This window comes from Aptenodytes patagonicus, unplaced genomic scaffold (assembly GCF_965638725.1).
Source record: "Aptenodytes patagonicus unplaced genomic scaffold, bAptPat1.pri.cur scaffold_71, whole genome shotgun sequence".
In the NCBI taxonomy this organism is placed as follows: Eukaryota; Metazoa; Chordata; class Aves; order Sphenisciformes; family Spheniscidae; genus Aptenodytes; species Aptenodytes patagonicus.
The window spans coordinates 18,990-33,223 of NW_027472020.1; the positions used below are offsets into that span (position 1 = coordinate 18,990).

At 37.3% G+C, this 14,234-nt stretch overlaps 1 protein-coding gene across 2 annotated transcripts in view; it reads left to right on the forward strand.

Annotated features, from left to right (window-relative positions):
• Positions 1 to 14,234, forward strand: part of LOC143173365 (maltase-glucoamylase-like) — a 47,103-nt gene that overhangs the window by 17,836 nt on the left and 15,033 nt on the right. For both annotated transcript variants that reach the window (XM_076363590.1, XM_076363591.1), the window contains 14 exons: positions 649 to 765; positions 1,163 to 1,317; positions 1,901 to 1,985; positions 3,404 to 3,460; positions 4,001 to 4,125; positions 4,668 to 4,756; positions 6,833 to 6,882; positions 7,621 to 7,791; positions 8,413 to 8,562; positions 10,142 to 10,354; positions 10,996 to 11,150; positions 12,241 to 12,409; positions 13,854 to 13,950; positions 14,062 to 14,174. In XM_076363590.1, the coding sequence (XP_076219705.1) occupies positions 649 to 765; positions 1,163 to 1,317; positions 1,901 to 1,985; positions 3,404 to 3,460; positions 4,001 to 4,125; positions 4,668 to 4,756; positions 6,833 to 6,882; positions 7,621 to 7,791; positions 8,413 to 8,562; positions 10,142 to 10,354; positions 10,996 to 11,150; positions 12,241 to 12,409; positions 13,854 to 13,950; positions 14,062 to 14,174 (1,746 nt within the window). The remainder of the gene's footprint in view (positions 1 to 648; positions 766 to 1,162; positions 1,318 to 1,900; positions 1,986 to 3,403; positions 3,461 to 4,000; positions 4,126 to 4,667; positions 4,757 to 6,832; positions 6,883 to 7,620; positions 7,792 to 8,412; positions 8,563 to 10,141; positions 10,355 to 10,995; positions 11,151 to 12,240; positions 12,410 to 13,853; positions 13,951 to 14,061; positions 14,175 to 14,234) is intronic.

Consider the following 14,234-nt stretch of genomic DNA (forward strand, 5'->3'; position numbering starts at 1 on the left):
AAAATACCTTATTTTATAAGTTTCCAGCCCCCTGGTGCCTCTACTATTTGTCATTCATTAGTGATTGCCAAAGTGATCGATTTTAGTGATTGCTCTTTAAATGCGACAGGAACACCCACTTCTTAATGAAATGACCACTTCCCTTTTCAGGATTTGAATTTCTGTGACTTTTGGACTACTGCGCTAATGCATGCGTATTAGCACCGAACAGGAAGAAAAATCTCTGGGAGAAAGAGACCAATGAGCAGCGTTAGCTTGTACTCAGTTTAATTTTCTGTACTACCTGTATTTGAATTATTCTAGCTCTGTGTGGGTAGATGGTGGGCTGTAAAATTAATAGCAGAACTCTGATGTTACTGAGAAATCTGTATTTACCTGGCTACTTCTGCCGCGAAAAACATCTTAGAAACTTCAGAAATTCTGTGGTTCAACCAGAGGAAAATACAACGGGCAAATTTAGGTACGGATGAGAGCTTTGGAAGACTCTATGTAGAAATGAGTTCTATGTTGAGAGACTCTATTACCCTGGTTAGCAACTAGGGATGAATTGAAAAAAAAAAATCTCTGCAACTCAGTCCTGGGAGGTTTTTTGGTAGAGATTTGAAGTGTAATGCACCATACAACAACGCATTCTGTTTTTATTTTAAGATCGGAGCAGATATTTGTGGTTTCTTCGAAGATGTCACAGAAGAACTTTGCAGACGATGGATGCAAGTGGGAGCATTTTACCCATTTTCCAGGAATCACAATACTGAAAAACGCATGGTAAGTGGTACATCCTGCTATGAAAACTTGTTTTGTGGTACACCATCGCATTTCTATTCTGATAATTAAATAAAATTCTGATAGTTAAATTTCTGTCACTGATCATTACATAGTTGACTGGTTTGAAACTGGTACAACCTTACGCTTTGGGAAATCCTCACTCCAAAAGGTTTAGCTTTGTAGGGATTGATTGTAGGCACCGGAGAATGCATTTGGCATCATATCATTTTCTGAAATCATCATCTGACATCAAATTTGGTCCCTGTCGGTGGTGTCCACAATGAGGATCAAGCACTTGCTCTCTGACCTACTTTCCTGATTTTTGGCTGTACCCCTCAGTCGTACCCTGAATGCTCTGTGCAACAGCAATAATAATAATAATAATATTTATTTTCAGCTCCAGGATCCTGCTGCTTTTGGAGCTGATTCAGTTTTGGTGAAATCCTCAAAGCACTACTTGAATATCCGCTATACGTTGCTGCCCTACCTGTATACGCTCTTTTACAAAGCTCATACCCAAGGAGACACGGTGGCACGGCCGGTTCTCCACGAGTAAGTTGACCTTCACAATACTGGAACAAAATAATTCAGACAGGTCAAACACTGTTGGGGGTTTGCTAAAGCCATCCATAGTTTGTCAAGGATGCTGCCCGCCACCGTGTGTACAGATGTCTACATTCACGAAACACCATTTTGGACTAATGGGGAGAGTCATCAAAACCCATCTGTAATTTCCGCACGCACGCTGGTTTTATTGTTGGTTACAAAACGTCATTGGCAGCTGATGGAAATTATTCTCCATTGGGTTATATATTTTAAAATTTTTATTTTCTCACCTTTATTTTCTTTATTTTCTTGAAACTCTTGAATAGAACTATATTAGGACTAGATGCCCCCAGAAACACTTATGCATATGCATAATTAATACATGCAAAATTAATAAGCCATGAATTTACTTTCTTAACTTCAGATTACCTCCACCAAAAATAGTCTTGGGGCATCACCGTTTGACGCTTCTCAATAGTTATTCTAGACAACTGAGACCTTGAAACATTAGGATTGCTCATGATAATATTAATTAATATGTTATTAATCAGTAAGTGCAATTAATGCTGCTGCTTTCCTATTTGCTTAGGTTTTATTCTGATGAAGCAACGTGGAGTGTGGATAAGCAGTTCTTGTGGGGTCCTGGGCTTCTCATTACCCCTGTGCTTGATCCAGTAGGTCTCATTTTCTTGATGCCTTGTAATGAATTCACAGGGGCTCCTCGAGTCACCAGTGACACTTTTTCTACAGGAAATTGCAGTAAAACCCCAACAAGTTAAATTTCTCAACTCTCTATTCCCCTCATTCATTTATTCCCTCGATTTGAAACTGCTTTTGAATTTTCTCTCTTATTCAGTCTTGGGATTGTTATTCAGCTGAAAAGTAGGAGCTCCCCTATTTAGGGCATGTGTATTTCCCCTGAAATCATGCTCCTTCTCCATTTTCTAAGCTAAAAAAAGAAGAAAAACAGGGTCTTCCATTTCCCTGATGAACCTAATAAATTTGCTCTGGTCCCGTTTTAGCCTAAATTGTCTTGGTGGGAACTGGAAGGAGTGTTCCCAAAGAGGCCCTTGTTCATTACCTCTAATACATCTCCAGTGGAAACACGTGTCTTAATATATAAACTTTTATTATAACCTTCTTTCATGCATATTAAATACATTTTCTCTAATTTAATTTTCTCCTTAAATTCTTTTTTTCCCCTAAATTTAATTTTCTACTTAAATTCCTTTTTCTCTTTAAATTTACATTTTTAGCATATTAATTAGATGCTTGTCTTTGGACTCCTCATAAACCTAGTTGGTTGGTTGGGGTGTTTTTTCTTCATTTGTTGCTCTCAGTGAAAGAGCCCACAACATAATTTTATCACTAAGTAGAAAATCTTGCCCATTTGTGCCACTATTCTTATATTGCTTTATTACTTCTCTTTTCCCATCCTTTGGGAATCTGATTCTTCCGTTGCAAAATTCTGCTTCACCTCCTCCCTGCATCACCTCTGCATTTCATTCAGACTCAGCTTCTTATTTGTCACTTGATTTCACTTTACCTGTGATTCATCAAGACATGATAAAAAACCCACGGATCGTTGCTTTTCCTGTTGCAAAATCTTGTACATAATGCTCATGAATTCTTGTACCGCATACACTATTTAGAAGAACAAAGCATTTGTTAAATGTAGCAAATATCTGAAACAAGCCAATGTGGCAAAAGGAAAATTAAGAAGAGTTAATGATGCTTGTGAATACCCTCTGAGACGGTGTGTTTGCAGCATTTTAATTTTGGGTTACAAACAGTGAGTTTCTCTCTTATGGCTTTGCTGAAATGTTACCTGGATTATTATCTTCCTTTTTGGGCATTGTCATAGAAAACTGTGAAAGAAAACCAAAAACTGAGGGGAAATATTGATAGTTTTCTCATTGTCAACTTTATTATGTTGGCTTATTTTCGTCGTATTTTTCTTCCCCCCCGTCCAGTTGAGGAAGGGGAGTGATAGAGCAGCTGGGTGGGCACCTGGCCGCCACCCAAGGTCAACCCTCCACATTGGATTAATGTAGGTTCAAATGTGAAAGTAATTTCTGTGTTCCCACTCCAGGGGGTGGACATCATCCGAGTGTATATCCCTGATGCAGTCTGGTACGATTATGATTCGGTGAGTAGGATAATTGAGTGACTGTTTCTAAATGTCCAAGTGAGAAGGTCACATAGCTGTGGGTTGAGTTCAGGATTTAGGAAGACAAGGCTAAACGAAACCTTAAGCAAAGGGGGTGTGTGTGTGTGTATAAAAAAGAGAAATATAATATTACTAATAATGCACTAAGGGGTTTGCCATTAACTCTTCCTAATGTCATTTCTGGAAATAAATTTCCCACTGTGGTCGTGGCTTTAGTTGGTGGAAAAGGGACACAGTTTGCTTCAGACATCCCAGCAGGACCTGCTCTCACTGGGTTGATTATTAAATAAATAATCTGATATAATAAGCTGAAATTAAATAATGAGAGTTACTGATTTATATATAGCATTGTATAGCATTCTGGTCTATGGTGGTTTGACTTTCGTGACCATCGGCAGCAATACGGGTATTCACAGAGCTGAAACCTTTGACTAAAAGGAAGAATTGAGATAAAACTCAGGATTTAAGGCAGCGGTGAGTAATGCAACCTACTCCTCCTTTTTCATCCCTGTTAATTAGGGTGCAAAAATCTGGTTGAGAAAACAGTGGACAGATATGTACCTTCCCGCAGACAAAATGGGGCTTCACTTGAGAGGAGGCTACATCTTCCCGTTCCAACAGCCGGCCACCACAACAGTGGCGAGGTAAATCTCCAGACTGAACGTTTTCTCCACTAAATTGTTATGACACGTGGTTTCAAGAATGGACTCGAGGCCACCCGGTTGCAGGAAAAAAAAAAGTAGCATTATTATCATCATCATTGTAATTATTACTTTTTATTAGTAGTATTAGTATTACATTATTACATTACAATATTGCATTATGACTATTAGTATTTGTAGTAGTATTTGTAGTAGTAGTATTATTTAGTGATATTTAACATTTGCACCTTGAAATTTGGGAATAACTGTCAGTCACCACTCACTGCCACAACTAACGACAAAACATGTTTAATGATTAACCAGAGGTGGGTTTTTTCGTGTAGCATTTTAATCTCGCTATGGATTTTATTCTGTTGCATGAAAAATCATTGAACATGAAAACCTTGGACAGCCAGGGACTAATGCCAGACAATTCTCAAAGTTTTGAAACCCTGTTGAACGCTATAGTCTTAATATGAACATTAATGACTGCCTAGATATTTATTATACATGTAAAATTGTGTTTGTTTTTTTTTTCCCCCCAGCCGTAAGAATCCTATGGGGCTTATCGTTGCACTGGATGACAATAACGAAGCAGTTGGAGAGTTATTCTGGGATGATGGAGAATCAACAGGTGGGCCTTTATTGACTGTCGTAGTGAAGCAACAATAACAACCGAAATATTAATACTTGCAGATTTGAATTGTTGAACTGATTTCATGGAAGGAGGATAATTTTTTTAAATTTAAAACATTTTTGAAATTTAAATATTTTAATGTAAAAAACTTAAAAATTTAAATATGTAAGAAGCTATTACTACTTTTTCACCATCAAGTGGAAAAATGCAATCTTAAATTTTTTTTTTTTTTGCTTCTTCAGATTTCACAATAGTCTTACATACAGAAAATGTTCCTAACTGTTAAACCGCACTGTCACAACTCATATATTTTCTGTTATGCACCCAAACGAGTTTTAATGGGTACAAGAACACACATAATCCATGTTTCACAAGAAGATTCAGCTGAAGATGAAAAACTCGTACAGTTACTGAACGGTTTGGAATTAGTTAAATCCCTTGGGAAATCAGCAGCAATGTTGTTAACTCAAAAGGTGTGGTATTGAACCCAAAATTTGTTTAGGCATTTGGTTCCCACAGCATATCCGTGAATTTGAGTAAGTTGAACAGGCTACACGTATTGTTTCCAACCTCATTTTTTGTTAATAGCTGCCTGAAAACTTATTTTTCCGATACAATAATCAGGCCAAAGCCCCTCAACCTCTTGTGATGGACTGGGATCGATACTACTCAACTGCCAAGTGTTTTTCTATCAAACAATTTACATCCTTTTAAGAAAAAAGTTTAGTGTAATACCTTAATTCAACCCAAGTAAAAAAACTTGAATTTTAGGCTAAATGCATTTTTCTTAGTGTGAAAATACCTTCAGAATACAGGTGTGTCTAAGAAAAGCAGAGGTGATTCCAGAGCAATGGAAAACCCTTGCCAAGAAAAATACTGTGATTTTTTAATTTCAATCTTAAGGTGAAGGTATTTTTGGAAAATGAAGAACCTTGAATTTTCTAAGGTATTTCTGAGGCTTCAGTTAGGCATCTAGTTTTCATTAGATTCAAATAACTTTGGATACTTAAATCCTTCAGGTGCTTTCGAAGCCTTTGTCCTTCAATATACTTTTTCTATAAAAGACAGCAAGCAGTTTAAACATTTATTCTGAAATGATTTTTGGAAGACGTTTTATAAAACACTCAAGCTTGTATTAAAAGTAGATTATTTTTTATTATTATTAATATATTATTACTATATTGTTACTATATTATTACATGATGATGATGATCACTTTTATTTGACAGATTTTATTGCTTTATTTGCAACCAACTGTAATATTAAGAGCAAAGGGCTTTGTTTTATGGCATATTCCTGTTAATGCTACTGCCTTTCAGGTGGACCTGATCTCTAATTCATATTCTATTATTTCCATAGGCTGCTGTGAATGGGAAACTTAATGGGGTTTTCCAAAAAATGGGAAAAATATTTGAGCTTTATTTAGCTATACTGAAATTGTAGATTAGAAACTAGGAGAAGTTCCTTAACCTTAGAAAGCAGACCAAGACAAATTACTAAAATACACCAAAAGTATACAGTAAAATGGCACATATTTGGCATTAATATATATTGGAGTCTATAGTCCTTCATCTAAGAGAAAAATAATTGGAAAAAGCCCAGTGGATTACGACAGACAGCTAGGAAAGGCTATCAAAAGTAACAAGAAATAGTTTTCTGAGGCCAGGAATAATACAAAAAAAGAAATACGCACAATGAAAGGGACAAAAATGGGCAGGTTAGGTGGCTTTCTGGCACCCCCAGCAGCATATAACATCATGACTCGGTAGGTAACTTCTGAACTTGAAAAAGACTACCAAAAAAATCAGGATTTCAGGAAAATATTGACACCCTGGATCCATTTGACAAAAGATTTGAATTGGCAGGATGCTAAGTATCAACACTTATTGTTCCCTCTTCAAAAATAATTAGGATTTCATAGATTGTTGCTGTTTGTCCCGCAGCTGCTCAGTGGGTCAGCTTTTGAAGGCAACTGTAATGATGATAATTGGCATTTTTTTGGCCTTCTAGCTTTCCTTTTCTAATGCCGTCTCATTCTGCACTGCAACTGTAATTTCTTTCTCCGCATTTTAGGTACTGTTAACAGCAAATCCTACATTTCCTATGACTTTAAAGTTTCCAATGTAAGTATATATTTTTTAAAGGCTCTAATTTTAATTTCCAGTTTTAAACAATAATACTTTCTATGGTTATTCCTTTTTCCCCTCCCTATTTTCCTAAAACATTTACTAAAAAAATGAAGTATTTGACAAAGTCTAAGAGTCAAAGTATTGTCACTTGACCAAGACGGAAATCTGATACTTGTCTTTTCTTGCACTAATTATTTTTAATATCTGAAGATTCCCCAGTTCCTGCTACTTTGTAGAACACACACAAAAAAGTATGTAGAGTTTATGACAATTTATAGAGCAGAAAAACTGTAAAGCATCAGTAGCAGTTAGGATAAGAAAGGAGATGAACGGATTGTTTGTGAGTCTCAAAAATTGGAAAAGTTGACAAAAATCTGTGTATATCGGAAAAAAAATGTAGCTGAATGTCTACGGTGAGAAAATGTCAGAACCCAGAGCATCTATATCATGATTTTTTATGGTAGTAAGAAAGTTTTATATTGGTGTACGTGACAGCCATGGCACAGTTCGAGAGGCTGGACTCATCTAATATTATTAAATATAATTGAACAGAGCCTGGCTTTTCTATGTCAAGAAAAGTGAATATGCATACGTATATTGTGCATATAATACAGACACACATGTAATATACGTAACAATCATCTATATAGAACATAGAAAAAAATTGTCGCTTGTCAATTTAAATCGGGAGAAATTTTGGCAACTGAATGCAATTATTTCACTATTCCTCAGAACGTTCTACAAATGAATGTCACAAACAACAACTACGCTGATCCAAGCAACCTGACGTTTGAAGAAATCAAAATATTGGGATTGCTCCAAGAACCAGTGTCGGTTACTGTGTTGCAGAACAATGACGTGCAAAATTCTTCTCATAATATCACCTATAATCCTGTAGATAAGGTAAATAATAATAGGAAAACTGGAATGAAACATCTCTGGAGTTGTACCGCCTGTATTTTATATATTGAAAAGGAGAGTAGTCAATACTATGGTAAATGCCACAGTATATGCAATGTATTTTATTAAAAAGTATGATTACATTATTTACCTTAATAATAACAACGTTAATTATGTTAATAATGTTAATTACGCTAAAGAGGGTGGATTTTTATTTTGCCGTCAGACATCACATGCGACACAAGGTTTTTTTTTGCATTTATTTATGCAGGTGCATTCAATTTCTAAGGGGAGGAACAGCTTTAGGATTTTAATTGATATTGTAGGAGGGTAAATAATATTTACATTTTTTTTAAACACTTACATTTTAATTTAAAAAGGCTAAAGAGCCGTGCACTTATCTTCACCCCGGTGTGCTTCCACGGGACTTGCGGGATCAGATCTTTTTCAGATCTTCTTTGCAGGAATTTCAGATGCGTGAATTTGTAAAAATAAGGGTGTCTCAGGAGAGATGCTAAGTTTGGCGCAAGTTGCCGCGTAGGGCAATTTCTTGTTTTTAAGGATCTGAAAAAAACATTGATGGGAGGTAGAACTTAATAGTGCTTTATTGTTTAATATTTATAGGTTGCTCTCATAGAAGGACTCCAGCTCGAGCTGGGAAAATCGTACTCATTAAGATGGACGCTAGGAACCAGCGTCAACGAAAAATACAATTGTCATCCCGGTCTGAACGCTTCCAAGGAAAAATGTGAACAGCTCGGCTGTGTCTGGACTGTAAGCAAAAATTTGTGAAAACCAAATTGGGAAGAAGCATGTTAAGAACTGTAACTTTATTTTTTGTATTTTTTTTTTCCACAAAAGAAACACTCATTTATCATTCTCTCTGAGAGAGAAGGACTTAAAAAAATAGGTGGTTTATTGAAACTAATGTCATTTTCAACAACTTCTGGTCTTCTGAAGTATGTGAAAAATAGACAAAAAAGCTGGTATATTTTGAAAGATGGTAACAAATAATATTAGGGTTAGAAAAAGTAGAATAAACCTGAGATCACCATCTTCACGCAACTCTCTGCCCCTGCAGCTGGGACCTGCAAGGCTTTTTTTGTTTTTTGGGGGTGCTTTTCTGCTTTATCCTATTCTTATACTAATTGAAAAATAAGTAAATTTAAGTAAATAACAAAGAATAAATAAATAAATTTAAATAAACCTGATTCCTCTGGAATTGAGCATAAGAAGAAATCCTTGAACGTCAGGGAAAGTTTCATCCTTCCATGAACTTAACTGGTTGTGTCCCTGTCTATCAGATATGCCCAAATCATAATTCCTGATATTGAAGCTTTTTACCGGATAGTTTTTATTTCTGGATATCACATGGCTGTAAATAGATGTTTTGTGCCCTGATGGGAATGCTCTTTTGAGTCTTCCTTCAAATGACATTAGTCCATCATTCCCAAAATCTTCATTTTAAAACTTGGACGTGTCGTCTCAGGATGAAGTTCTGGTAGCCACTCCTAAAGGAACAACAGGCTGAAATGGTTGATAAATTTCCCTGAATTTGTCATGTTATTAGAAACACTTTTATAATTTAAGATATTTGGAAATGGCTCGTCAGCACATTCTGGTCAGGTGTGAACTGGATATATTTAAAACCCCTTCTTAAGTCAAAAGAGGCTTTGAATTTGGTGATGAAAGATGAAAGAATATTCACTAGGAATAAAGACGAGGTGAGCAGGCGTAGTTTCTTTTTTACAAATAAGCAGGAAAAATCCTAAATATTCAGAGGTCGGAAGATAATGCATTAACCAACATCAGCACATCTAACTTCAGAATAACTTGAGTGTTTATATTCAATTACAGAAGAAAAGGAAAGTTACTTTGACCTTGCTATCAGGAGATATTCAATAGATAAACCACAACTCCCACTGGGTATTTTAAAGATAATTTGTATGAGTAAAAAAATGTAAAAGCTGATGGAGAGCTCACATCTGACAGCGCTAATAAACATCCTCTTGAAGGTGTCCAACACAGCCGGAGACCATAGAGACTTAAAGGTCTTTTTTTGTGGGATTGAGGTGAAGGTCATAGACGGAGGGAATACTAGATCATTGTCACTTTATAATGATACAGACAGGACTGAACAGCCTTGAATTAATTAATTATAGCTAAAATAGTATAGAGATCAGTGGGTTCAGCACTGCTTCTTTATTGTTCAGTAACAGCATGAAGTTTGGGGCAAAATTCTACATTAACTAGTTAGCTGGTAAAAACAAGAATTTTGGAATTCCTGCTGCTAAATCAAAAAAAAGTCAGCAATCAAACAGTTCCCTCATCAGCCACATGTTTCCATCCGCAGGAAGATCCCTCCAGTTTAAGAGTTCCATGCTGCTATTACAACGGCCCTGACAACGCTTATTCTGTTGCTGATGTAAAATACACGTCATCAGGTGTGACGGCCAATCTCACCTTCAACAAGAGCAGTCTCAAAGCCTACGGGAAATCAATGTTGCCCATCAGTACCCTTCGCCTGGAGGTGAAATATCACAACAACCATATGCTGCAATTTAAGGTAATGCATAATTTCTCTGAGCCTGTATTGTTCCACTGGTCAAAATAGTGTTATTTCAGGGAATAATGTTTCTAGTCAATTTTGCGTTATATGGATAATGCTTTGTCATCAAATAAGTTTCTCCTTTTAACCAAATAGCTTCTATTGCTCTGAGTCTTGAATCAACTCATGCCAACTTCTATGATACAGAAAACCTGAAGAAAAATCTCTTAAGGCTGGCTAAAAATTCAATCAAAAAGGTGAAATTTATTTATCGTACATAAAAATACACTTGAATCAATATATTTAAATAATTAAATGAGTCATTCCTGGCCCAAAAGAAAACCTTAAGGTTCGTTATTTCCCAACCCAAATATTTTGAAGGAATTTGAGAAAGAATACATATTGAAAGAAAACACTTATCTCAGCAAATTTATGCAACCATTTCAAGTAATTCAGATTTCTTACTGTTACTGGAAAGAAACAATCGAACAATTCTCTGTGTCCGACTCAGAGTCTTCCACTCTGTAGATTAATTTCTATCACTTAATAGTAATACAAGAAGGTGCTTTCACTATTTTTATCCTGATTTCTTGAAAATGTAACTTGCTAATTTATGCATATTCCATGTACATTGAAATGAATTAATTTTCCATGGATAGATTTATGATTATGCAAATGAACGCTATGAGGTGCCGGTACCGCTAAATGTCCCCAAGTCCCCAGAGAGCACAGTCAAGAATCGACTTTATGACGTAACGGTTCAGAACAAACCATTCGGCATCCAGGTTCGACGCAGAAGCACAGGGACAGTGATGTAAGCCATGCTTATTTAATTTCTTTTTTTCATTTCATTTTGCTAATTTAATTTTTTCATGTAAATTTTTCATTTAATTTTTTTATTTCATTTTTCATTTCATTCTGTTAATTCCATTTTTTTATTTATACATTTAATTTAATTTAATTATTTTTCTTTCCTTTTTCATTTCATTATTTCTTCCCCTCCCCTTTTCTTTCTTCTCTTCTCCTTTTTCCTTTTCCTTTCTTCCTGCCAAAACATTTTATTGTCCGGTCTGTTCTAAATGCCATGAGAGAAGTTTTTGTGTCCTTCCCATAAAATCGTCGCATCTGTCAAATACTAAACTCTGCTCCAGCGGTGGTTGCTTGACCTTTGCGTAAGTATGAGAATATTAACCCAGAGGAAGGATGGAGAAGGTGACCTGAACAAGACCCTATTTTTTGCCCACGTTGGCGAAGGTGTTTTCCTGCCACCTCATACTTTGATACTGGCTAAAAGTCCTCTGCATCATCTTCAAGTACAAAGCATAGACGTTTCCAAACACTGGTTTTTGTGCCGTTCCCAAGTACCTGGGCGATACAACAATTTTCTACTTCCCTTAGTTGACCACAGCATTGTTTAAGAAGGGGTTTTGTTTGTCTGTTTGCTTGTTTTTTTGTCTTATGCTTTTTGATTAAAAATATTCTTTTTGCCATTCTGTAAAGTAATCAAAAATTAATTGCAAGTTGAGTTCCTTTTTTGCCAACCAGAGTAAATTATTCCTTCCATAATTCAGCCTCCCATGTCTATGGCAGTCATTGGAAGAACACTGTCAGATTGTGACTCAGTTTTTAACAGAAAAAAGCTGATTTACACCTAATATTTTAACATACTCTGCACAAAAAAAACCCCACCTCTAAAAAAAAATACATTAAACAGTAAAAAAAAAAAATTAAAGTCTAAAAAAAGTCTTAATGTTGCTTAAGTTTTCTTGATAACCGTAAGAGTTTTATTCCAACTCCTGTGAATAATGAGATTTTTAGAGGAAAAAGGGTTGGCCTTGTAAGGGGGACCACCAGCTACGGCCAGTGCTGAAATTGCTGTTGTCTTGTTCTATTCTCCTTTTCAGCTGGGATTCTCAGCTACCGACTTTCACCTTCAGTGACATGTTCATTCAGATTTCTACCCGTTTGGCATCCCAATATCTGTATGGGTTCGGCGAAACTGAACACACCATGTTTCGACGTGACATGAACTGGCACACTTGGGGAATGTTCAGCAGGGACCAACCTCCTGGAGTAAGTGGGGGAAAAAAAAAAAAATCCCCATTTTGCTTTCTTTTCTGGAATTTCTGCTTTTTTGCTTTGTATCAACCAGTGTTGATTGGTTATGGAGATAGCCAATCCTGCATGTGGGTCGGGGCAACCCCCGGTATCAATCCAGGCTGGGGGATGAAGGGATTGAGGGCAGCCCTGCCGAGAAGGACTTGGGGGTACTGGGGGATGAAAAGCTGGACATGAGCCAGCAATGTGCGCTCGCAGCCCAGAAGGCCAATCGTATCCTGGGCTGCATTAAAAAGCAGCGTGGCCAGCAGGTCGAGGGAGGTGACTCTGCCCCTCTGCTCTGCTCTGGTGAGACCCCACCTGGAGCACTGCCTCCAGCTCTGGAGCCCTCGGCATAAGAAAGACACGGACCTGTTGGAGGGGGTCCAGAGGAGGGCCACGAAAATGATCAGGGGGATGGAACATCTCTCCTGTGAAGAAAGGCTGAGAGAGTTGGGGTTGTTCAGCCTGGAGAAGAGAAGGCTTCGGGGAAACCTTATTGCAGCCTGTCAGTACTTCAAGGGGGCTTATAAAAAAGATGGTGGCAGACTTTTCAGCAGGGCCTGTTGCGACAGGACAAGGGGGAACGGCTTGAAACTAAAGGGGGGGAGATACAGACTAGATAGAAGGAAGACATTTTTTACGCTGAGGGTGGTGAAACACCGGCACAGGTTGCCCAGAGAGGGGGTGGATGCCCCATCCCTGGAAACATTCCAGGCCAGGTTGGACGGGGCTCTGAGCAACCTGATCTAGTTGAAGATGTCCCTGCCCGCGGCAGGGGGGGTTGGACTAGATGACCTTCAGAGGTCCCTTCCAACCCAAACCATTCTGTGATTCTGTGATCTGTCCTCCTGGGTCAGACCTGGGCAAAGTCCTACAACTTTGGGACTGAATTAGGACTTACAGAGTCAAACACAAACATTCTATGTTTCGGCATACCCATGTGTTGTTTTTTGCTTAACACAAATATTGGCAATTTGCAAGGGATTAATCATGGGATAGCGGTGCCTTATTATAGCTATAATTTGAAACATTCTGAGTAAATGAAAAATAAGAGAAAGTCACCAGCTTGTTTCGATGATAAAGGCTACCTGGAAATATTTCAAAAGAAGATAAAGTTTTCTCCTAGGGAAGTGATTTCATATTAACAATTTTTAAAGCTAGAAATAAATTTTCTTCCCTCCACACCTTGAGCACTCAGAAACAGATTGACCTCAAAATTTGAAGCTGAAAATGATTGCTCCTGGTCAACATTTCCTGTTGCATGTTCAACATGCAAGATTTTTTGTTGCACGCTCGACCATTGTGTATCTGATCATTTATTAACCTCGTTATTTATAATGGATAATTTATTGGTAGATGCAAATAACTGAATGCTTACTATGTCTTTCCAATAGAAAATACTTTATTTATTTTGCAGTACAAGATGAATTCGTATGGTTTCCAGCCATTCTACATGGGTCTTGAAGAAGACAGCAACGCCCATGGAGTTCTCTTGCTTAACAGCAATGCAATGGGTAAAAAAAAAAGAAAAAATCACTCTATTTTCTCAACGTATTTTACTTCAGTGTTCAGTTTTTGCCTTACCCAGGCATTTGTTGCCTTCTTGCACTTCCTTCATTTTCCAGATGTGACCTTCCAGCCCACACCTGCTCTGACGTATCGCACAACTGGGGGAATTCTGGACTTTTACATGGTTTTGGGCCCAACACCAGAGCTCGTCGTTCAGGAATACACTGCAGTACGATTCTCCTATTGCAAATTCAAAGTGTTTTGGGGTTTTTTTTGTTTGTTGGTTTGG